This window comes from Telmatherina bonti, assembly GCF_933228915.1.
Source record: "Telmatherina bonti genome assembly, chromosome: 20".
NCBI lineage: Eukaryota > Metazoa > Chordata > Actinopteri > Atheriniformes > Telmatherinidae > Telmatherina > Telmatherina bonti.
Window position 1 is genome coordinate 26,927,950 of NC_136618.1, and position 26,843 is coordinate 26,954,792.

General features: G+C 40.1%; 3 protein-coding genes across 3 annotated transcripts; all 3 read left to right on the plus strand.

The window, feature by feature from the left end:
• Nucleotides 1-515: 515 nt before the first annotated feature.
• LOC306770956 (apolipoprotein D-like) lies at nucleotides 516-5,506 on the plus strand (the record flags this gene model as incomplete). Its single annotated transcript, XM_079259976.1, has 6 exons — nucleotides 516-626; nucleotides 703-824; nucleotides 1,897-1,982; nucleotides 2,251-2,429; nucleotides 4,926-5,062; nucleotides 5,500-5,506. 6 exons carry the CDS (start codon nucleotides 516-518, stop codon nucleotides 5,504-5,506), a joined length of 642 nt encoding a protein of 213 aa, XP_079116102.1.
• Nucleotides 5,507-10,767: 5,261 nt separating this feature from the next.
• On the plus strand, nucleotides 10,768-15,759 carry LOC306770958 (apolipoprotein D-like; the record flags this gene model as incomplete). The annotated part of the gene is made up of 6 exons (XM_079259978.1): nucleotides 10,768-10,878; nucleotides 10,955-11,076; nucleotides 12,149-12,234; nucleotides 12,504-12,682; nucleotides 15,179-15,315; nucleotides 15,753-15,759. 6 exons carry the CDS (start codon nucleotides 10,768-10,770, stop codon nucleotides 15,757-15,759), a joined length of 642 nt encoding a protein of 213 aa, XP_079116104.1.
• Nucleotides 15,760-21,020: 5,261 nt separating this feature from the next.
• On the plus strand, nucleotides 21,021-26,012 carry LOC306770959 (apolipoprotein D-like; the record flags this gene model as incomplete). Its single annotated transcript, XM_079259979.1, has 6 exons — nucleotides 21,021-21,131; nucleotides 21,208-21,329; nucleotides 22,402-22,487; nucleotides 22,757-22,935; nucleotides 25,432-25,568; nucleotides 26,006-26,012. 6 exons carry the CDS (start codon nucleotides 21,021-21,023, stop codon nucleotides 26,010-26,012), a joined length of 642 nt encoding a protein of 213 aa, XP_079116105.1.
• Nucleotides 26,013-26,843: the final 831 nt, after the last annotated feature.

Here is a 26,843-nt window from a genome sequence, read left to right on the forward strand (position 1 = left end):
GAAGCCAGAAGAACAACTTTCAATGTAGCTTATATTTGCAATAATTATCTTTAGTCACTGTGGTCGGGTTTTTGAACTGACAATACTGTCAAGACAATGTGCCAGTAAGCAGTCAAAATGTTCATCTTTTATGCCGAGATCAGCAGTCTCAAAATGTGAGAATGTGCATTAAGTTCAAGTATAAAAGCAGCTTTCTGTCTGAAGTAATAAGGACAAGAGCCTGGTTTAGTCTGGAGTGCTTAAGACACACTCAGACTGATCCAACACCGAGCCTCCACCTGATATCGTCACACAGATCAGGTAAGAGAATGATAACAACTCAATCATTTCTGCATAAGTTACAGACCTATCATGTTTTTCTGTTCTGTTACGAAGAGTTATTAGCAAGGCTGTTTTAATGCAGGTCCTGCCACTGTTTCTTCTATCACTTCACTTCCACACTTCTTCACATACAAACACACACATATGAAGAAGATGATTTCTCGCCTAACACACTCTTCTCTTCTAAAGCAACAATGGCTGCTGTCGTCTTCCTCTTCCTGATGTTCCCTCTGATCTCAGCTCAGTCTATTGGATGGGGTCCCTGCCCTACTCCAGATGTGAAGAAGAACTTCTATCCAACAAAGGTAATACTTACACAAATGTACATGCAATCACACTACACTATGAGCCAACAAAGTAACGGTTTGTCTCTGTTACCAGTTCATGGGAAAGTGGTACGAGATTGAGAAGATTCCTTATGGCTTTGCTCCAGGAAAGTGCACTGAGATTAAGTATAGACTGGTGCAAACAGATACCATCCACTTTATCTACTCTTATACCTAGTAAGTATTAACACATACTGATTGTTTCTTTATTTGATCTCATGTTTGGTTGATGTGCTGTGTCACATCCTCATAAAACACTGGAAATAGTCTAGTTTTTGGTCTGTCCTCTGTTTGATGGGAAGACTGAAACAACTAAAACAGCTTGCCTGCCTCAGGTGGCATAAAAGGTTTTAATCGCCAATTACTACCTAATAAAAGTTATTTTATTGGCATTTAATTGATGCAAAGTGGTGCTTAATAGAGTGGTATTTTAGGTGGAAGATGAAGTTAATGAATTTATGACCTCACTGGCTTTCCATGGATAAAGAAATGGGCACATAAGTGCCTGATCAGTGGTGTAAATTAGCAACAGCACATTATTAACCATGGGGTAGAGGTTGGCCTACTTATTGTTTATTTACCCCTCTAAGAAAATTGTTCATTGTTAAATACCCATAGTTGGTTTTATGTACTATTTTTTTGCAAATGTTTATCTATTTCTTTCTGGCATATAAATAAAATATATTAGTATAAACAGTTCAGTAGAGTCCACCAAGATTACCTGTTCTATGGTTGTTGTTGCAATCATATAATTAATCATTTTGTTTGTATGAAATGATCCTGTTTGGCCTGTCTGGCGCAGCAAAGCATTCTGTATATTCCTCTACTCCAGCGACATGCACATATTACAAGTCATCAGATTATGAAGAAATTTCTCAACACAGATTTTACTGAAACCACCAGATGAATAAACCCTTTGAGCCTGATTTTAGGCCTCTGTTTAAAATGTGCATGTCCATACTGAAACGACTTTATGTCTGCAACTACAGGATTTATTTTAACACTTCTGGAGTTTTAGTAAAATGAATCATAGTAGATCATAAGATAATATGTAAATATTATCTCTGCAAAGATCAACTCAATTAACATGATCTCAGTGAGAGGTTTGAGTACAGATAGTTCAGGAGAGGTCTCCAAAATGTCCATTTTCATGCCCTTTGGCACAATTTGTTCTGAAAGCCTTCCAGCTGGGGGAGTTCGGGTTTTAAATGGTTACCAACCAGTTTAAATGTCTTTTTCTGTGGTTTAGTAAAGACAAAGAGATACAGAAAGGAGGCTCGGCCAAGATTCCAGACAAGGAAGAACAAGCCAAACTTAAAATGGGTAGCTCAGGCAGTAAGTATTTATTGTGTAGAGCATCTTGTTTCTGTTGTCTATTTCCACTCATCCCGCATTGCTGATTTTTTTTTTTTGCTTAATTTTTCATCAAACATAATCAAGTTTACACACTTTGATTGACAGAAGGCAGATTTCTCCCTTACCTTTGTTAAATGCATGATTTTTTTAATGATAATATTGACAAAAATGGATTAATTTCACTTCAACACATAAATTTAGTCAAACTCTACATGTCTTTATTTTTCTTTGTGACCTTTGTTCCCAGTTTTCTCCAACCTTGACTACTGGGTTCTAGACACCAACTACCACAACTATGCTGTTGTGTACTCCTGTACAAACATTTGCAAATTTTTCAACTACAAATTTGCCTGGATTCTGGGACGGAGGCGTTCCCTGTCTCCAAAGACCATATACAAGGCCAAAGAGCTGCTGAAGAAGGCAAAGGTCAATGTGTCCAGGATGAAGACCACAGACCAGGACTGTTAGGATGACCAGGATCTTCATCTGGCACAATACTGCTGCTTTTACATTATGATAAAACATTGAGATTGTATTTTTTCCTCTGAAGAAAACAACATTATAACAATAAAGTTTTATTATTGAGGTATTGAACTCTTTTTATAGATAAAATACATATGAAAATACTTGAAATTTATAACTGGTTCTCTTGGGTTTCTGCATGATCTGCTCAGAGCATTATAGATAGAAGAAGTGTGCATATACATGCAAGTGAAACATATCAAAAATTGTCAGTAGTCTGCCATTATTCATCACAGTCTTAATAGAACATCTTAGATTATGTGAAGCAGGGTGAACAGGTCACCAGTCAATTGCAGGACCAACATAGAGAGATAAACTGACCCTCACATTTATCCCTAATCATGCTAAAGACAAATGAAATAAACACAACATAAACATAAACACAAAAACCCAAACAGAAGTGATAACAGCTAGCAACTATAAAGAAGGTTCAATCTGATGGCACACCTTGTAGTCCCTTAAAATTCTTAACAATTTGTCATTTTCTTCCTGGTAAAGCTATAACCAGTTAACTGCAGTATCAGTAGTCTATTTCTAAATACTGATCATAGACTGTATATAAAAGATGGACGGAGTCTCTTTGACATCACCCGTAGGTTTCTGAAGAGCTGAATTGGGCGGTTCCTATCATTGTCATCTTGGCAGCATCAAGTGTGTCTTTTCTCCCACAAAATACAAAAATGGGAACAAAAGAAGAGCAGACGGGGGGGCCGTGATCATGTTGTGTAGATGATTGATATTTATCGATCGACAACCTGCGTGCTGCTTAGAGGTAACTGAGCGAACTCAGAGTTAACAGTAGCTAACCAGCTAACGGACGTTAGCGGGCGAAAGGTATGTCACGTTGTTAAGTTGTTAAAAACTTTGGTTGTTTTACATTCCTCCTTCTTGAAACAGGAGATTAGATACCTGTCAATCAAAAGGACATGCCCCTATATTTACTGCATTTCTACATGAAATTACTTCTAAACGGAGAAGTTACAAAAAAATTCAGTCCCCCTCAGTTGTCGTGAAGGTAAACCTGAACTATCAAACCTAAAATGGTTTTTAGTACCAGGCTGTAAACATTTTTTGTTCTGCTCTGAAGCTGGTCTTTTTAACATGGGAGTCTATGGGGATTTGCATTGTTTTGGAATCCCTAGTGGAGAAAGGGGGAACTGCAATTTTTTTCTCTTCCGCATAGGCTTCACTTTTAACCACCTGAGTTTGCCATTTGGAACTGAGCGGCCGCTAGTTTGTCATGTCTTGATGAGAGCAGATTCCAGACAAGCAAAACAAAAAAAAAGCAGCTTTGTAATAATCCAGTTTTAACCTGTCCTTGTGCAATAAATACTTAAATTAAATCAAATCAATCACAAGATGAAGAGACAGATCTTTCATCCATTGTGATGGTTGTTTATCCAGGTGTTTGTGGGTTGATGACAGATGCCTTTAGACCTACTGCCACTCATTTGACTTCATAGTTTTCTAGTCTTGATGCTGAAGCTACCAATATAACCGTATGACATGATCAATCACTTTCTATCAAAAACCAATGGATGAAATTTAACATTCCATCCATCCATCCATCCATCTTCTGCCGCTTATCCGAGGTCAGATAGCGGGGGCAGCAGCCTAAGCAGGAAAGCCCAGACTTCCATCTCCCCTTCCACGTTTGCCAACTCTGCGGGGGGATCCCAAGGCGTTCCCAGGCCAGCTGAGAGATATAATCCCTCCAGCGTGTCCTAGGTCTTCCCCAAGGTCTTCTCCCAGAGGCACATGCCCGGAACACCTCACCAGGGAGGCATCCAGGAAGCATCCTGACCAAATGCCCGAGCCACCTCAACTGGCCCCTCTCGATGCAGAGGAGCAGCAGCTCTACCGGATGCCCCTCTCGGATGACCGAGCTCCTCACCCTATCTCTAAGGGAGAGCCCAGCCGCCCTTCGGAGGAAACTCATTTCAGCCGCCTTTAAATGAGATCTTATTCTTTCAGTCATGGCCCACAGCTCTTGACCATAGGTGAGGGTAGGACCTTAGATCGACTGGTAAATCGAGAGCTTTGCCTTCTGGCTCAGCTCCTTCTTCACCACGACAGACTGGCGCAGAGTCCGCTTTACTGCAGATGCCACACTGATCCGTCTGGCCTCCCAGATCTTAACAGCTTCCTCCCCCACCATCTGAGCCAACTTACCACAAGGTGGTGATCAGTTGACAGCTCCGCCCCCCTCTTCATCTCAGTGTCTAAGGCATGTGGCCTCTGGTCCGATGATACGACTCCAAAATCGATCATGGAACTGCAACCAAGGGAGTCCTGATGCCAAGTCTACATATGGACACTCTTATGTTGGAACATGGTGTTCGTTATGGACAATCCATGCCGAGCACAGAAGTCCAATAACAAAACCCCAATTGGGTTCAGAGTGGGAGAACCATACCTCCCAATCACTCCCCTCGTCTCACCCTCATTGCCCATGTGATCATTGAAGTCCCCCAACAGAACATTGGAGTCCTCAGAGGGAGCGCCGTCAAACACTCCTTCCAAGGACTCCAGAAAGGGTGGGTACTCTGAACTGCTGTTCGGTGCATAAGCACAGACAACAGTCAGAACCTGTCCCCACACCCGAAGGCGCAGGGAAACTACCCTTTGATCCACCGGAGTAAACCCCAACGTACAGGAACCAAGCCGAGGGCTGATGAGAATGCCCACACCTGCTTGGCACATCTCACCATGAGAAACTCCAGAGTGGAAGAAGGTCCAGCCCCTCTCGAGGGTACTGGTTCCAGAGCCTAAGCCACGCATCGATGTTAGTCCAACTATATCTAGCCGGCACCGCTCAACCTCGTGCACAAGCTCAGGCTCCTTCCCCACCAGAGAGGTGACATTCCACGTCCCTAGAGCCACCTTCTGCAGCTGGAAATCGGACCGCCAGGGTCCCCGCCTCTTGCTGCTGCCCAGCTCACATTGCACCCTACCCTTATGGCTCTTCCCGCAGATGGTGAGCCCACGGGAGGTGGGGCCCATGTAATCCTTTCGCGCTGAACCCGACTGGGCCCTATGGGCAAAGGCCCGGCCAACAGACGCTCGCTCTCGTGCCCAATCCCCAGGCCTGGCTCCAAAGGGGGACCCATATCACATTATTGAGTTCCTGTTCTTCATGTCTTATTATACCCATGGGGCATTTTCATTTTTGACATCTTGTTCGGCCATTTTTCATATTATTCCGCCAAACTTTGCCGCACTACTTCTCTTGCGCCATTCAGGTCATTTCAGTCGTTCACATGTCAAACCCTGCAGCTCCTTCGGGAGATGTGTGCTACGACGTTTGTCGTTTCAAATCTTTGTAGTTTTTGAGATATTTAGCATTTTATGAAAAATTAATTTAGCCTTGTGATTGGCTGAATATTTTACATGATCAACAATATGGCTTCAGGAAAAACAAAACCACCTCATTAGCCCTCATAGAGTTTGTGGAAGAGGTAACTCCAGCAATTAAAAAAACAGTATGACATTGGGATTTTTGGGGATTTAAAAAAAGCTTTTGATTCTGTAGATCATGAATTATATATGAAGAAGCTTCAGATATATGGGGTTAGAGGTGTGGCCCTCAGCTGGCTTATTAGTTATCTGAATGACAGAGAACAATATGTTGAAATAAACCAAGTTCAAGCAAAATTAATGAAACTAAAGTTTGGAGTTCTGCAAGCTTCAGCTTTCGAACCATTATTATTTATTTTGTTTATTAATATTGTATGTGAAGTATCTAGTTTGTTGAAGACTATTCTGTTTGCAGATGATACTAATCTTTCATCATTTGCATAACCATTTGAAGAAGCAGCACAACTATGCAACTTGATTTATCACACTAATGCATCAGGATTCAAACAAATGAACCTCTGAACAAGAGCCCATTTCTTTGACCACTACACCAACAGAGCTCTTCATGCTGCTTTAGCAGACTCATCAAAAACTCTTATTTGAATAAGAATTTTTTTTTGTTTTTTTTACAATTCCTGCAATGTGTAATCAGCAAAAGAGCTTAAGATTTAAATATGTAAAGTAGCACACAAAATCTTTTAGACATAGATCAGCATAAGGACAAGAAGTACAACCATCTGATATGATTTACAAAAATCCAGCACCTGGATTTGAACTCTCAATCTTCTGAATGAGAGACAAGTCACAATTACCACTATGTCACTGCAGCTGTGCTACATACCCTGGCATGAGCATTAACAATTTTTGCCATTGGTATGGGTTTGCCTTTGCCACCAGTGTGTAATAAGCAGAATTGAAAAAAATGTGAATGGTTGAACTGCTGTCAAGACACCAAAGATTATTGTAAATAATTTGTAAATACACCTAAAAGTCTAAAGTCAGTAGTTAAACTACATCAATCATTGCAGAAAACCATTTAGAACTGCTTGTGTAATCAGTTAAAGACTTTATTGTTCAACGTGAGAACTTTGAAAACATTTAAACTTTTTAGTTATTTAGGTTTTTGTCAACTTTTCAATTCTGTCCTATTATTGGAGAAAACAGAAATTCAACTCTGCAATTGGTTTATTTAGTTTTTTTTTTTGCATAATGAGCTGCAGACTGCTTTATCAGGGTGCACCGCGACACAAGTGTATAGTGGTGTACAAGGCCAAGGTTCTCATCCAGCATGTAACACAAAGCTTCTCAATGGTTAATGTTTGAATGTTATGAGGCTCATGCAGATTCCTTTGCTTGGTACTGTTTTTTTTTTACCTCCAACTATGTGCTGCACAGACTATGAGTTATGGTCTAAGAGGATGCACAATAAACTTGAGTGGCATAATGCAAACTGCAATGTCATTGTTGATGTGAAAAAATGAGAATGTTATAATTTGAGAATACAGGTAATTTGAAAAACCAAATGAGCAGATTTAAGTGATTGTTTACAATGATTTCAACAACCAAACAAATTTTTACTGTGACTTTAAATTTATTGTTTGTCAAGTCAAACTTCTTTAGTTGGTTCAAAGGTCTTCACCAGTTCTCACTGTCTGGTACATTGTGATCCTGACTCCAATTTTCTTTGAAAAAATATCAAGTCAGCTCAGTACCTCTTAATAGTACCTATTCATAGCACCTAAAAAAGAAAAGTGTTTCTACACATGGCCACTAGATGGCACTCTAAGACTAGAAATGAAAAAGAAACTGTAGTGCAACCAGCTAAGTCTGTTTGTTACCAACTAAATCAGCATGGTTAGTATCAGCTAAGCTTTTTTAAATTCATTTTTTAACAAAGGAGGGCCTGTTATTTCAAGCCAGCTCTGTACCTCTTTGTAGTACCTATTGATGACACCTAAAATGAACATTTACCTCATAGCCACTAGATGGCACTCTAAGACCAGGAATTAAAAGAAACTCTGCGCTTTTCAGTCTATGGTGCTTTTCAGTTAACCAAAAGATCAATGGCTTCTTCTTCTTCACAGCAGTTTAGTTCAACCTTTCCCTTTTAGCAATCCTGCTGATTACACACTGGTGGAATTTCTAAAAAGGCGTTTTAATGCCAATAGCAAAACTCTTCAATAGTTCTGCCAGTACCTTGAACATCCTCTATTCAATAGAAATGTTTTACCTTTTTCTACACATGTATATCTGGGCGAAATAGTGGCCTAGTGGTTATGAGAATGGGCCTTCGCACTGGATGTTGTAGATTTGAATCCAAACAGTAACATTACACCAAATATTACCACACAGTACAACTTATCACCTCCTTCCACAACTGTATTATTCTGTCTTCAAATATTGCACAGAGATTGACTTTTTGTGCAGGTAGTTCACATATTAACTGCACACCTTGAAGCTGAAACTGAATGCTCTGATGGAAAGGTGTACAATATTCGGTGTGCAACTACTAGCATACCATATAAGCTCAATGTTCAAAACTGGATTTGAACCCATCCCATGTATACCAATGTGTACTTGTGTACCGGTGCAGAAAATGGACCAAGCTGAATTGCATTTTCTGTTTTGTCCAATCACAGGAACAGAATTGTGAATGACCATTTATTAAACTATACTGAATGATTGAAATAAAATTGCATAACAATAATAAACTGAAAAAAAAAAAAGCACAAGTGAATTTTTTTTTTTGATTTGCCCCACATTTGGATTGAACCAATAAACTCTTGTTTTGAAGCACACTGCCTTTCTTACTCACTACGCCACTACTCCACTTTGTTGTTCTCTTACACCCTGCTGGACGTGGAAAAAATTACATGAGTTCAATCCCGATGTGGGCCAATTCGAAAAAATATTAGTTTTGCTTTTTTTTTATCGAAGTTCTTATACTTATGCAATTTCAATTCAATCATTCAGCATAATTCAATAAATCGGCATTCACATTTGCTATTATTTCAATAATAGCTGTTTCTAGTTGTGTATTATGTTTAATGTCAAAGAGATATGGTAACTGTTTGTTTTTTGTCTGTTTGGGGAAAATGTAGGGGAGGGGGGCCCTTTTGTAAATTTAAAAAGTCTTAAAAATAAAATATAATAAAAAGAAATATATACATGGACTGTGTCTTTATGTGTGGATTAATGCAGCTTCTGTTATACTTGAAGTTCATTTCTGCTTACTAGAATGTAAAATTTGCTTCCTAGTTTGACTGCTGATGTGATTAATGTTGTATGACTAATATCATTCTTCTTCTGACACAGTTATGACTCCCCACTGCTTTGTTTGGTCCATCTTGTCCTGCACTGTGCTGTGTTGTCTGTCTCTTGATTGTCTGATATAATGGAGATAAAAAAACATACCACTCCATACTGTTTGCTGATTGTTATCTGCTGTGTTTGCAATAAGAAGGCCAAAGTTTTTGCAGGTGGAGGTCAACTTATTAATGTTGAGTTACATGTTAGCTTTAGATCCAGCATTGAGGCCGCAATCATCAGCAAGCAGAAAATCTGGTAAATTCTGTCATAACCTGTGCTTTACGTGGAACAAGATAAGTGGTGGTACCCCCACACAGGAAGTTCTAAATAAAATCCACATTTGCCAAATTCAAAGTGCCATGGAGACACTTTTATGAACTTCAAGCCTCATTGCATGGACATTAAAAATAACACTGAAAAGCAAATACATAAACTAAAAGTTCATTAACTCTTTAATGCATGAATTAATTATAAAAAGCAATGCAAGATTTTTTTTACATTTTTGTAAAAAAAAAGACACTGAAGTGGTTTATTTACAAAAATATCCTCCTCATTCATGAATATGAAAGAAAAGAGCTTGTAAATAGGTGTCCACTACAGGGCCACTATGCATGAAAGGGTTAAAAACAAAAAAAAGTTAGAGTAGAATAAAAAAAACAGAGTAGAAATGAGGACACTTTAGCACTTGCCTGAAAACTGCTGTCAAAATAAGTCAGTGACAGTTGCCTGCAGAGTCACGGATACATAGCAAAATCATTAAATAGATTTTTCATTCATTCATTATCCTAACCGCTTCGTCCAATGAAGGGTCGCGGGGGAGCTGGTGCCTATCCCAGCAGGCTTTGGTTAAAAGGCAGGGTACACCCTGGACAGCTCGCCAATCCATCGCAGGGCCACACAGAGACAAACAACCACTCACGCTCACACCTATGGGCAATTTAGAGTAACCACTTAACCTAACATGCATGTCTTTGGAGGGTGGGAGGAAGATATGCAGAAAGTTGGAGTATCTGGAAAGAACCCTTGCATACATGGGGAGAACATGCAAAACTCCACATATTGAAGCCAGAAGAACAACTTTCAATGTAGCTTATATTTGCAATAATTATCTTTAGTCACTGTGGTCGGGTTTTTGAACTGACAATACTGTCAAGACAATGTGCTAGTAAGCAGTCAAAATGTTCATCTTTTATGCCGAGATCAGCAGTCTCAAAATGTGAGAATGTGCATTAAGTTCAAGTATAAAAGCAGCTTTCTGTCTGAAGTAATAAGGACAAGAGCCTGGTTTAGTCTGGAGTGCTTAAGACACACTCAGACTGATCCAACACCGAGCCTCCACCTGATATCGTCACACAGATCAGGTAAGAGAATGATAACAACTCAATCATTTCTGCATAAGTTACAGACCTATCATGTTTTTCTGTTCTGTTACGAAGAGTTATTAGCAAGGCTGTTTTAATGCAGGTCCTGCCACTGTTTCTTCTATCACTTCACTTCCACACTTCTTCACATACAAACACACACATATGAAGAAGATGATTTCTCGCCTAACACACTCTTCTCTTCTAAAGCAACAATGGCTGCTGTCGTCTTCCTCTTCCTGATGTTCCCTCTGATCTCAGCTCAGTCTATTGGATGGGGTCCCTGCCCTACTCCAGATGTGAAGAAGAACTTCTATCCAACAAAGGTAATACTTACACAAATGTACATGCAATCACACTACACTATGAGCCAACAAAGTAACGGTTTGTCTCTGTTACCAGTTCATGGGAAAGTGGTACGAGATTGAGAAGATTCCTTATGGCTTTGCTCCAGGAAAGTGCACTGAGATTAAGTATAGACTGGTGCAAACAGATACCATCCACTTTATCTACTCTTATACCTAGTAAGTATTAACACATACTGATTGTTTCTTTATTTGATCTCATGTTTGGTTGATGTGCTGTGTCACATCCTCATAAAACACTGGAAATAGTCTAGTTTTTGGTCTGTCCTCTGTTTGATGGGAAGACTGAAACAACTAAAACAGCTTGCCTGCCTCAGGTGGCATAAAAGGTTTTAATCGCCAATTACTACCTAATAAAAGTTATTTTATTGGCATTTAATGGATGCAAAGTGGTGCTTAATAGAGTGGTATTTTAGGTGGAAGATGAAGTTAATGAATTTATGACCTCACTGGCTTTCCATGGATAAAGAAATGGGCACATAAGTGCCTGATCAGTGGTGTAAATTAGCAACAGCACATTATTAACCATGGGGTAGAGGTTGGCCTACTTATTGTTTATTTACCCCTCTAAGAAAATTGTTCATTGTTAAATACCCATAGTTGGTTTTATGTACTATTTTTTTGCAAATGTTTATCTATTTCTTTCTGGCATATAAATAAAATATATTAGTATAAACAGTTCAGTAGAGTCCACCAAGATTACCTGTTCTATGGTTGTTGTTGCAATCATATAATTAATCATTTTGTTTGTATGAAATGATCCTGTTTGGCCTGTCTGGCGCAGCAAAGCATTCTGTATATTCCTCTACTCCGGCGACATGCACATATTACAAGTCATCAGATTATGAAGAAATTTCTCAACACAGATTTTACTGAAACCACCAGATGAATAAACCCTTTGAGCCTGATTTTAGGCCTCTGTTTAAAATGTGCATGTCCATACTGAAACGACTTTATGTCTGCAACTACAGGATTTATTTTAACACTTCTGGAGTTTTAGTAAAATGAATCATAGTAGATCATAAGATAATATGTAAATATTATCTCTGCAAAGATCAACTCAATTAACATGATCTCAGTGAGAGGTTTGAGTACAGATAGTTCAGGAGAGGTCTCCAAAATGTCCATTTTCATGCCCTTTGGCACAATTTGTTCTGAAAGCCTTCCAGCTGGGGGAGTTCGGGTTTTAAATGGTTACCAACCAGTTTAAATGTCTTTTTCTGTGGTTTAGTAAAGACAAAGAGATACAGAAAGGAGGCTCGGCCAAGATTCCAGACAAGGAAGAACAAGCCAAACTTAAAATGGGTAGCTCAGGCAGTAAGTATTTATTGTGTAGAGCATCTTGTTTCTGTTGTCTATTTCCACTCATCCCGCATTGCTGATTTTTTTTTTTTTGCTTAATTTTTCATCAAACATAATCAAGTTTACACACTTTGATTGACAGAAGGCAGATTTCTCCCTTACCTTTGTTAAATGCATGATTTTTTTAATGATAATATTGACAAAAATGGATTAATTTCACTTCAACACATAAATTTAGTCAAACTCTACATGTCTTTATTTTTCTTTGTGACCTTTGTTCCCAGTTTTCTCCAACCTTGACTACTGGGTTCTAGACACCAACTACCACAACTATGCTGTTGTGTACTCCTGTACAAACATTTGCAAATTTTTCAACTACAAATTTGCCTGGATTCTGGGACGGAGGCGTTCCCTGTCTCCAAAGACCATATACAAGGCCAAAGAGCTGCTGAAGAAGGCAAAGGTCAATGTGTCCAGGATGAAGACCACAGACCAGGACTGTTAGGATGACCAGGATCTTCATCTGGCACAATACTGCTGCTTTTACATTATGATAAAACATTGAGATTGTATTTTTTCCTCTGAAGAAAACAACATTATAACAATAAAGTTTTATTATTGAGGTATTGAACTCTTTTTATAGATAAAATACATATGAAAATACTTGAAATTTATAACTGGTTCTCTTGGGTTTCTGCATGATCTGCTCAGAGCATTATAGATAGAAGAAGTGTGCATATACATGCAAGTGAAACATATCAAAAATTGTCAGTAGTCTGCCATTATTCATCACAGTCTTAATAGAACATCTTAGATTATGTGAAGCAGGGTGAACAGGTCACCAGTCAATTGCAGGACCAACATAGAGAGATAAACTGACCCTCACATTTATCCCTAATCATGCTAAAGACAAATGAAATAAACACAACATAAACATAAACACAAAAACCCAAACAGAAGTGATAACAGCTAGCAACTATAAAGAAGGTTCAATCTGATGGCACACCTTGTAGTCCCTTAAAATTCTTAACAATTTGTCATTTTCTTCCTGGTAAAGCTATAACCAGTTAACTGCAGTATCAGTAGTCTATTTCTAAATACTGATCATAGACTGTATATAAAAGATGGACGGAGTCTCTTTGACATCACCCGTAGGTTTCTGAAGAGCTGAATTGGGCGGTTCCTATCATTGTCATCTTGGCAGCATCAAGTGTGTCTTTTCTCCCACAAAATACAAAAATGGGAACAAAAGAAGAGCAGACGGGGGGGCCGTGATCATGTTGTGTAGATGATTGATATTTATCGATCGACAACCTGCGTGCTGCTTAGAGGTAACTGAGCGAACTCAGAGTTAACAGTAGCTAACCAGCTAACGGACGTTAGCGGGCGAAAGGTATGTCACGTTGTTAAGTTGTTAAAAACTTTGGTTGTTTTACATTCCTCCTTCTTGAAACAGGAGATTAGATACCTGTCAATCAAAAGGACATGCCCCTATATTTACTGCATTTCTACATGAAATTACTTCTAAACGGAGAAGTTACAAAAAAATTCAGTCCCCCTCAGTTGTCGTGAAGGTAAACCTGAACTATCAAACCTAAAATGGTTTTTAGTACCAGGCTGTAAACATTTTTTGTTCTGCTCTGAAGCTGGTCTTTTTAACATGGGAGTCTATGGGGATTTGCATTGTTTTGGAATCCCTAGTGGAGAAAGGGGGAACTGCAATTTTTTTCTCTTCCGCATAGGCTTCACTTTTAACCACCTGAGTTTGCCATTTGGAACTGAGCGGCCGCTAGTTTGTCATGTCTTGATGAGAGCAGATTCCAGACAAGCAAAACAAAAAAAAAGCAGCTTTGTAATAATCCAGTTTTAACCTGTCCTTGTGCAATAAATACTTAAATTAAATCAAATCAATCACAAGATGAAGAGACAGATCTTTCATCCATTGTGATGGTTGTTTATCCAGGTGTTTGTGGGTTGATGACAGATGCCTTTAGACCTACTGCCACTCATTTGACTTCATAGTTTTCTAGTCTTGATGCTGAAGCTACCAATATAACCGTATGACATGATCAATCACTTTCTATCAAAAACCAATGGATGAAATTTAACATTCCATCCATCCATCCATCCATCTTCTGCCGCTTATCCGAGGTCAGATAGCGGGGGCAGCAGCCTAAGCAGGAAAGCCCAGACTTCCATCTCCCCTTCCACGTTTGCCAACTCTGCGGGGGGATCCCAAGGCGTTCCCAGGCCAGCTGAGAGATATAATCCCTCCAGCGTGTCCTAGGTCTTCCCCAAGGTCTTCTCCCAGAGGCACATGCCCGGAACACCTCACCAGGGAGGCATCCAGGAAGCATCCTGACCAAATGCCCGAGCCACCTCAACTGGCCCCTCTCGATGCAGAGGAGCAGCAGCTCTACCGGATGCCCCTCTCGGATGACCGAGCTCCTCACCCTATCTCTAAGGGAGAGCCCAGCCGCCCTTCGGAGGAAACTCATTTCAGCCGCCTTTAAATGAGATCTTATTCTTTCAGTCATGGCCCACAGCTCTTGACCATAGGTGAGGGTAGGACCTTAGATCGACTGGTAAATCGAGAGCTTTGCCTTCTGGCTCAGCTCCTTCTTCACCACGACAGACTGGCGCAGAGTCCGCTTTACTGCAGATGCCACACTGATCCGTCTGGCCTCCCAGATCTTAACAGCTTCCTCCCCCACCATCTGAGCCAACTTACCACAAGGTGGTGATCAGTTGACAGCTCCGCCCCCCTCTTCATCTCAGTGTCTAAGGCATGTGGCCTCTGGTCCGATGATACGACTCCAAAATCGATCATGGAACTGCAACCAAGGGAGTCCTGATGCCAAGTCTACATATGGACACTCTTATGTTGGAACATGGTGTTCGTTATGGACAATCCATGCCGAGCACAGAAGTCCAATAACAAAACCCCAATTGGGTTCAGAGTGGGAGAACCATACCTCCCAATCACTCCCCTCGTCTCACCCTCATTGCCCATGTGATCATTGAAGTCCCCCAACAGAACATTGGAGTCCTCAGAGGGAGCGCCGTCAAACACTCCTTCCAAGGACTCCAGAAAGGGTGGGTACTCTGAACTGCTGTTCGGTGCATAAGCACAGACAACAGTCAGAACCTGTCCCCACACCCGAAGGCGCAGGGAAACTACCCTTTGATCCACCGGAGTAAACCCCAACGTACAGGAACCAAGCCGAGGGCTGATGAGAATGCCCACACCTGCTTGGCACATCTCACCATGAGAAACTCCAGAGTGGAAGAAGGTCCAGCCCCTCTCGAGGGTACTGGTTCCAGAGCCTAAGCCACGCATCGATGTTAGTCCAACTATATCTAGCCGGCACCGCTCAACCTCGTGCACAAGCTCAGGCTCCTTCCCCACCAGAGAGGTGACATTCCACGTCCCTAGAGCCACCTTCTGCAGCTGGAAATCGGACCGCCAGGGTCCCCGCCTCTTGCTGCTGCCCAGCTCACATTGCACCCTACCCTTATGGCTCTTCCCGCAGATGGTGAGCCCACGGGAGGTGGGGCCCATGTAATCCTTTCGCGCTGAACCCGACTGGGCCCTATGGGCAAAGGCCCGGCCAACAGACGCTCGCTCTCGTGCCCAATCCCCAGGCCTGGCTCCAAAGGGGGACCCATATCACATTATTGAGTTCCTGTTCTTCATGTCTTATTATACCCATGGGGCATTTTCATTTTTGACATCTTGTTCGGCCATTTTTCATATTATTCCGCCAAACTTTGCCGCACTACTTCTCTTGCGCCATTCAGGTCATTTCAGTCGTTCACATGTCAAACCCTGCAGCTCCTTCGGGAGATGTGTGCTACGACGTTTGTCGTTTCAAATCTTTGTAGTTTTTGAGATATTTAGCATTTTATGAAAAATTAATTTAGCCTTGTGATTGGCTGAATATTTTACATGATCAACAATATGGCTTCAGGAAAAACAAAACCACCTCATTAGCCCTCATAGAGTTTGTGGAAGAGGTAACTCCAGCAATTAAAAAAACAGTATGACATTGGGATTTTTGGGGATTTAAAAAAAGCTTTTGATTCTGTAGATCATGAATTATATATGAAGAAGCTTCAGATATATGGGGTTAGAGGTGTGGCCCTCAGCTGGCTTATTAGTTATCTGAATGACAGAGAACAATATGTTGAAATAAACCAAGTTCAAGCAAAATTAATGAAACTAAAGTTTGGAGTTCTGCAAGCTTCAGCTTTCGAACCATTATTATTTATTTTGTTTATTAATATTGTATGTGAAGTATCTAGTTTGTTGAAGACTATTCTGTTTGCAGATGATACTAATCTTTCATCATTTGCATAACCATTTGAAGAAGCAGCACAACTATGCAACTTGATTTATCACACTAATGCATCAGGATTCAAACAAATGAACCTCTGAACAAGAGCCCATTTCTTTGACCACTACACCAACAGAGCTCTTCATGCTGCTTTAGCAGACTCATCAAAAACTCTTATTTGAATAAGAATTTTTTTTTGTTTTTTTTACAATTCCTGCAATGTGTAATCAGCAAAAGAGCTTAAGATTTAAATATGTAAAGTAGCACACAAAATCTTTTAGACATAGATCAGCATAAGGACAAGAAGTACAACCATCTGATATGATTTACAAAAATCCAGCACCTGGATTTGAACTCTCAATCTTCTGAATGAGAGACAAGTCACAATTACCACTATGTCACTGCAGCTGTGCTACATACCCTGGCATGAGCATTAACAATTTTTGCCATTGGTATGGGTTTGCCTTTGCCACCAGTGTGTAATAAGCAGAATTGAAAAAAATGTGAATGGTTGAACTGCTGTCAAGACACCAAAGATTATTGTAAATAATTTGTAAATACACCTAAAAGTCTAAAGTCAGTAGTTAAACTACATCAATCATTGCAGAAAACCATTTAGAACTGCTTGTGTAATCAGTTAAAGACTTTATTGTTCAACGTGAGAACTTTGAAAACATTTAAACTTTTTAGTTATTTAGGTTTTTGTCAACTTTTCAATTCTGTCCTATTATTGGAGAAAACAGAAATTCAACTCTGCAATTGGTTTATTTAGTTTTTTTTTTTGCATAATGAGCTGCAGACTGCTTTATCAGGGTGCACCGCGACACAAGTGTATAGTGGTGTACAAGGCCAAGGTTCTCATCCAGCATGTAACACAAAGCTTCTCAATGGTTAATGTTTGAATGTTATGAGGCTCATGCAGATTCCTTTGCTTGGTACTGTTTTTTTTTTACCTCCAACTATGTGCTGCACAGACTATGAGTTATGGTCTAAGAGGATGCACAATAAACTTGAGTGGCATAATGCAAACTGCAATGTCATTGTTGATGTGAAAAAATGAGAATGTTATAATTTGAGAATACAGGTAATTTGAAAAACCAAATGAGCAGATTTAAGTGATTGTTTACAATGATTTCAACAACCAAACAAATTTTTACTGTGACTTTAAATTTATTGTTTGTCAAGTCAAACTTCTTTAGTTGGTTCAAAGGTCTTCACCAGTTCTCACTGTCTGGTACATTGTGATCCTGACTCCAATTTTCTTTGAAAAAATATCAAGTCAGCTCAGTACCTCTTAATAGTACCTATTCATAGCACCTAAAAAAGAAAAGTGTTTCTACACATGGCCACTAGATGGCACTCTAAGACTAGAAATGAAAAAGAAACTGTAGTGCAACCAGCTAAGTCTGTTTGTTACCAACTAAATCAGCATGGTTAGTATCAGCTAAGCTTTTTTAAATTCATTTTTTAACAAAGGAGGGCCTGTTATTTCAAGCCAGCTCTGTACCTCTTTGTAGTACCTATTGATGACACCTAAAATGAACATTTACCTCATAGCCACTAGATGGCACTCTAAGACCAGGAATTAAAAGAAACTCTGCGCTTTTCAGTCTATGGTGCTTTTCAGTTAACCAAAAGATCAATGGCTTCTTCTTCTTCACAGCAGTTTAGTTCAACCTTTCCCTTTTAGCAATCCTGCTGATTACACACTGGTGGAATTTCTAAAAAGGCGTTTTAATGCCAATAGCAAAACTCTTCAATAGTTCTGCCAGTACCTTGAACATCCTCTATTCAATAGAAATGTTTTACCTTTTTCTACACATGTATATCTGGGCGAAATAGTGGCCTAGTGGTTATGAGAATGGGCCTTCGCACTGGATGTTGTAGATTTGAATCCAAACAGTAACATTACACCAAATATTACCACACAGTACAACTTATCACCTCCTTCCACAACTGTATTATTCTGTCTTCAAATATTGCACAGAGATTGACTTTTTGTGCAGGTAGTTCACATATTAACTGCACACCTTGAAGCTGAAACTGAATGCTCTGATGGAAAGGTGTACAATATTCGGTGTGCAACTACTAGCATACCATATAAGCTCAATGTTCAAAACTGGATTTGAACCCATCCCATGTATACCAATGTGTACTTGTGTACCGGTGCAGAAAATGGACCAAGCTGAATTGCATTTTCTGTTTTGTCCAATCACAGGAACAGAATTGTGAATGACCATTTATTAAACTATACTGAATGATTGAAATAAAATTGCATAACAATAATAAACTGAAAAAAAAAAAAGCACAAGTGAATTTTTTTTTTTGATTTGCCCCACATTTGGATTGAACCAATAAACTCTTGTTTTGAAGCACACTGCCTTTCTTACTCACTACGCCACTACTCCACTTTGTTGTTCTCTTACACCCTGCTGGACGTGGAAAAAATTACATGAGTTCAATCCCGATGTGGGCCAATTCGAAAAAATATTAGTTTTGCTTTTTTTTTATCGAAGTTCTTATACTTATGCAATTTCAATTCAATCATTCAGCATAATTCAATAAATCGGCATTCACATTTGCTATTATTTCAATAATAGCTGTTTCTAGTTGTGTATTATGTTTAATGTCAAAGAGATATGGTAACTGTTTGTTTTTTGTCTGTTTGGGGAAAATGTAGGGGAGGGGGGCCCTTTTGTAAATTTAAAAAGTCTTAAAAATAAAATATAATAAAAAGAAATATATACATGGACTGTGTCTTTATGTGTGGATTAATGCAGCTTCTGTTATACTTGAAGTTCATTTCTGCTTACTAGAATGTAAAATTTGCTTCCTAGTTTGACTGCTGATGTGATTAATGTTGTATGACTAATATCATTCTTCTTCTGACACAGTTATGACTCCCCACTGCTTTGTTTGGTCCATCTTGTCCTGCACTGTGCTGTGTTGTCTGTCTCTTGATTGTCTGATATAATGGAGATAAAAAAACATACCACTCCATACTGTTTGCTGATTGTTATCTGCTGTGTTTGCAATAAGAAGGCCAAAGTTTTTGCAGGTGGAGGTCAACTTATTAATGTTGAGTTACATGTTAGCTTTAGATCCAGCATTGAGGCCGCAATCATCAGCAAGCAGAAAATCTGGTAAATTCTGTCATAACCTGTGCTTTACGTGGAACAAGATAAGTGGTGGTACCCCCACACAGGAAGTTCTAAATAAAATCCACATTTGCCAAATTCAAAGTGCCATGGAGACACTTTTATGAACTTCAAGCCTCATTGCATGGACATTAAAAATAACACTGAAAAGCAAATACATAAACTAAAAGTTCATTAACTCTTTAATGCATGAATTAATTATAAAAAGCAATGCAAGATTTTTTTTACATTTTTGTAAAAAAAAAGACACTGAAGTGGTTTATTTACAAAAATATCCTCCTCATTCATGAATATGAAAGAAAAGAGCTTGTAAATAGGTGTCCACTACAGGGCCACTATGCATGAAAGGGTTAAAAACAAAAAAAAGTTAGAGTAGAATAAAAAAAACAGAGTAGAAATGAGGACACTTTAGCACTTGCCTGAAAACTGCTGTCAAAATAAGTCAGTGACAGTTGCCTGCAGAGTCACGGATACATAGCAAAATCATTAAATAGATTTTTCATTCATTCATTATCCTAACCGCTTCGTCCAATGAAGGGTCGCGGGGGAGCTGGTGCCTATCCCAGCAGGCTTTGGTTAAAAGGCAGGGTACACCCTGGACAGCTCGCCAATCCATCGCAGGGCCACACAGAGACAAACAACCACTCACGCTCACACCTATGGGCAATTTAGAGTAACCACTTAACCTAACATGCATGTCTTTGGAGGGTGGGAGGAAGATATGCAGAAAGTTGGAGTATCTGGAAAGAACCCTTGCATACATGGGGAGAACATGCAAAACTCCACATATTGAAGCCAGAAGAACAACTTTCAATGTAGCTTATATTTGCAATAATTATCTTTAGTCACTGTGGTCGGGTTTTTGAACTGACAATACTGTCAAGACAATGTGCTAGTAAGCAGTCAAAATGTTCATCTTTTATGCCGAGATCAGCAGTCTCAAAATGTGAGAATGTGCATTAAGTTCAAGTATAAAAGCAGCTTTCTGTCTGAAGTAATAAGGACAAGAGCCTGGTTTAGTCTGGAGTGCTTAAGACACACTCAGACTGATCCAACACCGAGCCTCCACCTGATATCGTCACACAGATCAGGTAAGAGAATGATAACAACTCAATCATTTCTGCATAAGTTACAGACCTATCATGTTTTTCTGTTCTGTTACGAAGAGTTATTAGCAAGGCTGTTTTAATGCAGGTCCTGCCACTGTTTCTTCTATCACTTCACTTCCACACTTCTTCACATACAAACACACACATATGAAGAAGATGATTTCTCGCCTAACACACTCTTCTCTTCTAAAGCAACAATGGCTGCTGTCGTCTTCCTCTTCCTGATGTTCCCTCTGATCTCAGCTCAGTCTATTGGATGGGGTCCCTGCCCTACTCCAGATGTGAAGAAGAACTTCTATCCAACAAAGGTAATACTTACACAAATGTACATGCAATCACACTACACTATGAGCCAACAAAGTAACGGTTTGTCTCTGTTACCAGTTCATGGGAAAGTGGTACGAGATTGAGAAGATTCCTTATGGCTTTGCTCCAGGAAAGTGCACTGAGATTAAGTATAGACTGGTGCAAACAGATACCATCCACTTTATCTACTCTTATACCTAGTAAGTATTAACACATACTGATTGTTTCTTTATTTGATCTCATGTTTGGTTGATGTGCTGTGTCACATCCTCATAAAACACTGGAAATAGTCTAGTTTTTGGTCTGTCCTCTGTTTGATGGGAAGACTGAAACAACTAAAACAGCTTGCCTGCCTCAGGTGGCATAAAAGGTTTTAATCGCCAATTACTACCTAATAAAAGTTATTTTATTGGCATTTAATGGATGCAAAGTGGTGCTTAATAGAGTGGTATTTTAGGTGGAAGATGAAGTTAATGAATTTATGACCTCACTGGCTTTCCATGGATAAAGAAATGGGCACATAAGTGCCTGATCAGTGGTGTAAATTAGCAACAGCACATTATTAACCATGGGGTAGAGGTTGGCCTACTTATTGTTTATTTACCCCTCTAAGAAAATTGTTCATTGTTAAATACCCATAGTTGGTTTTATGTACTATTTTTTTGCAAATGTTTATCTATTTCTTTCTGGCATATAAATAAAATATATTAGTATAAACAGTTCAGTAGAGTCCACCAAGATTACCTGTTCTATGGTTGTTGTTGCAATCATATAATTAATCATTTTGTTTGTATGAAATGATCCTGTTTGGCCTGTCTGGCGCAGCAAAGCATTCTGTATATTCCTCTACTCCGGCGACATGCACATATTACAAGTCATCAGATTATGAAGAAATTTCTCAACACAGATTTTACTGAAACCACCAGATGAATAAACCCTTTGAGCCTGATTTTAGGCCTCTGTTTAAAATGTGCATGTCCATACTGAAACGACTTTATGTCTGCAACTACAGGATTTATTTTAACACTTCTGGAGTTTTAGTAAAATGAATCATAGTAGATCATAAGATAATATGTAAATATTATCTCTGCAAAGATCAACTCAATTAACATGATCTCAGTGAGAGGTTTGAGTACAGATAGTTCAGGAGAGGTCTCCAAAATGTCCATTTTCATGCCCTTTGGCACAATTTGTTCTGAAAGCCTTCCAGCTGGGGGAGTTCGGGTTTTAAATGGTTACCAACCAGTTTAAATGTCTTTTTCTGTGGTTTAGTAAAGACAAAGAGATACAGAAAGGAGGCTCGGCCAAGATTCCAGACAAGGAAGAACAAGCCAAACTTAAAATGGGTAGCTCAGGCAGTAAGTATTTATTGTGTAGAGCATCTTGTTTCTGTTGTCTATTTCCACTCATCCCGCATTGCTGATTTTTTTTTTTTTGCTTAATTTTTCATCAAACATAATCAAGTTTACACACTTTGATTGACAGAAGGCAGATTTCTCCCTTACCTTTGTTAAATGCATGATTTTTTTAATGATAATATTGACAAAAATGGATTAATTTCACTTCAACACATAAATTTAGTCAAACTCTACATGTCTTTATTTTTCTTTGTGACCTTTGTTCCCAGTTTTCTCCAACCTTGACTACTGGGTTCTAGACACCAACTACCACAACTATGCTGTTGTGTACTCCTGTACAAACATTTGCAAATTTTTCAACTACAAATTTGCCTGGATTCTGGGACGGAGGCGTTCCCTGTCTCCAAAGACCATATACAAGGCCAAAGAGCTGCTGAAGAAGGCAAAGGTCAATGTGTCCAGGATGAAGACCACAGACCAGGACTGTTAGGATGACCAGGATCTTCATCTGGCACAATACTGCTGCTTTTACATTATGATAAAACATTGAGATTGTATTTTTTCCTCTGAAGAAAACAACATTATAACAATAAAGTTTTATTATTGAGGTATTGAACTCTTTTTATAGATAAAATACATATGAAAATACTTGAAATTTATAACTGGTTCTCTTGGGTTTCTGCATGATCTGCTCAGAGCATTATAGATAGAAGAAGTGTGCATATACATGCAAGTGAAACATATCAAAAATTGTCAGTAGTCTGCCATTATTCATCACAGTCTTAATAGAACATCTTAGATTATGTGAAGCAGGGTGAACAGGTCACCAGTCAATTGCAGGACCAACATAGAGAGATAAACTGACCCTCACATTTATCCCTAATCATGCTAAAGACAAATGAAATAAACACAACATAAACATAAACACAAAAACCCAAACAGAAGTGATAACAGCTAGCAACTATAAAGAAGGTTCAATCTGATGGCACACCTTGTAGTCCCTTAAAATTCTTAACAATTTGTCATTTTCTTCCTGGTAAAGCTATAACCAGTTAACTGCAGTATCAGTAGTCTATTTCTAAATACTGATCATAGACTGTATATAAAAGATGGACGGAGTCTCTTTGACATCACCCGTAGGTTTCTGAAGAGCTGAATTGGGCGGTTCCTATCATTGTCATCTTGGCAGCATCAAGTGTGTCTTTTCTCCCACAAAATACAAAAATGGGAACAAAAGAAGAGCAGACGGGGGGGCCGTGATCATGTTGTGTAGATGATTGATATTTATCGATCGACAACCTGCGTGCTGCTTAGAGGTAACTGAGCGAACTCAGAGTTAACAGTAGCTAACCAGCTAACGGACGTTAGCGGGCGAAAGGTATGTCACGTTGTTAAGTTGTTAAAAACTTTGGTTGTTTTACATTCCTCCTTCTTGAAACAGGAGATTAGATACCTGTCAATCAAAAGGACATGCCCCTATATTTACTGCATTTCTACATGAAATTACTTCTAAACGGAGAAGTTACAAAAAAATTCAGTCCCCCTCAGTTGTCGTGAAGGTAAACCTGAACTATCAAACCTAAAATGGTTTTTAGTACCAGGCTGTAAACATTTTTTGTTCTGCTCTGAAGCTGGTCTTTTTAACATGGGAGTCTATGGGGATTTGCATTGTTTTGGAATCCCTAGTGGAGAAAGGGGGAACTGCAATTTTTTTCTCTTCCGCATAGGCTTCACTTTTAACCACCTGAGTTTGCCATTTGGAACTGAGCGGCCGCTAGTTTGTCATGTCTTGATGAGAGCAGATTCCAGACAAGCAAAACAAAAAAAAAGCAGCTTTGTAATAATCCAGTTTTAACCTGTCCTTGTGCAATAAATACTTAAATTAAATCAAATCAATCACAAGATGAAGAGACAGATCTTTCATCCATTGTGATGGTTGTTTATCCAGGTGTTTGTGGGTTGATGACAGATGCCTTTAGACCTACTGCCACTCATTTGACTTCATAGTTTTCTAGTCTTGATGCTGAAGCTACCAATATAACCGTATGACATGATCAATCACTTTCTATCAAAAACCAATGGATGAAATTTAACATTCCATCCATCCATCCATCCATCTTCTGCCGCTTATCCGAGGTCAGATAGCGGGGGCAGCAGCCTAAGCAGGAAAGCCCAGACTTCCATCTCCCCTTCCACGTTTGCCAACTCTGCGGGGGGATCCCAAGGCGTTCCCAGGCCAGCTGAGAGATATAATCCCTCCAGCGTGTCCTAGGTCTTCCCCAAGGTCTTCTCCCAGAGGCACATGCCCGGAACACCTCACCAGGGAGGCATCCAGGAAGCATCCTGACCAAATGCCCGAGCCACCTCAACTGGCCCCTCTCGATGCAGAGGAGCAGCAGCTCTACCGGATGCCCCTCTCGGATGACCGAGCTCCTCACCCTATCTCTAAGGGAGAGCCCAGCCGCCCTTCGGAGGAAACTCATTTCAGCCGCCTTTAAATGAGATCTTATTCTTTCAGTCATGGCCCACAGCTCTTGACCATAGGTGAGGGTAGGACCTTAGATCGACTGGTAAATCGAGAGCTTTGCCTTCTGGCTCAGCTCCTTCTTCACCACGACAGACTGGCGCAGAGTCCGCTTTACTGCAGATGCCACACTGATCCGTCTGGCCTCCCAGATCTTAACAGCTTCCTCCCCCACCATCTGAGCCAACTTACCACAAGGTGGTGATCAGTTGACAGCTCCGCCCCCCTCTTCATCTCAGTGTCTAAGGCATGTGGCCTCTGGTCCGATGATACGACTCCAAAATCGATCATGGAACTGCAACCAAGGGAGTCCTGATGCCAAGTCTACATATGGACACTCTTATGTTGGAACATGGTGTTCGTTATGGACAATCCATGCCGAGCACAGAAGTCCAATAACAAAACCCCAATTGGGTTCAGAGTGGGAGAACCATACCTCCCAATCACTCCCCTCGTCTCACCCTCATTGCCCATGTGATCATTGAAGTCCCCCAACAGAACATTGGAGTCCTCAGAGGGAGCGCCGTCAAACACTCCTTCCAAGGACTCCAGAAAGGGTGGGTACTCTGAACTGCTGTTCGGTGCATAAGCACAGACAACAGTCAGAACCTGTCCCCACACCCGAAGGCGCAGGGAAACTACCCTTTGATCCACCGGAGTAAACCCCAACGTACAGGAACCAAGCCGAGGGCTGATGAGAATGCCCACACCTGCTTGGCACATCTCACCATGAGAAACTCCAGAGTGGAAGAAGGTCCAGCCCCTCTCGAGGGTACTGGTTCCAGAGCCTAAGCCACGCATCGATGTTAGTCCAACTATATCTAGCCGGCACCGCTCAACCTCGTGCACAAGCTCAGGCTCCTTCCCCACCAGAGAGGTGACATTCCACGTCCCTAGAGCCACCTTCTGCAGCTGGAAATCGGACCGCCAGGGTCCCCGCCTCTTGCTGCTGCCCAGCTCACATTGCACCCTACCCTTATGGCTCTTCCCGCAGATGGTGAGCCCACGGGAGGTGGGGCCCATGTAATCCTTTCGCGCTGAACCCGACTGGGCCCTATGGGCAAAGGCCCGGCCAACAGACGCTCGCTCTCGTGCCCAATCCCCAGGCCTGGCTCCAAAGGGGGACCCATATCACATTATTGAGTTCCTGTTCTTCATGTCTTATTATACCCATGGGGCATTTTCATTTTTGACATCTTGTTCGGCCATTTTTCATATTATTCCGCCAAACTTTGCCGCACTACTTCTCTTGCACCATTCAGGTCATTTCAGTCGTTCACATGTCAAACCCTGCAGCTCCTTCGGGAGATGTGTGCTACGACGTTTGTCGTTTCAAATCTTTGTAGTTTTTGAGATATTTAGCATTTTATGAAAAATTAATTTAGCCTTGTGATTGGCTGAATATTTTACATGATCAACAATATGGCTTCAGGAAAAACAAAACCACCTCATTAGCCCTCATAGAGTTTGTGGAAGAGGTAACTCCAGCAATTAAAAAAACAGTATGACATTGGGATTTTTGGGGATTTAAAAAAAGCTTTTGATTCTGTAGATCATGAATTATATATGAAGAAGCTTCAGATATATGGGGTTAGAGGTGTGGCCCTCAGCTGGCTTATTAGTTATCTGAATGACAGAGAACAATATGTTGAAATAAACCAAGTTCAAGCAAAATTAATGAAACTAAAGTTTGGAGTTCTGCAAGCTTCAGCTTTCGAACCATTATTATTTATTTTGTTTATTAATATTGTATGTGAAGTATCTAGTTTGTTGAAGACTATTCTGTTTGCAGATGATACTAATCTTTCATCATTTGCATAACCATTTGAAGA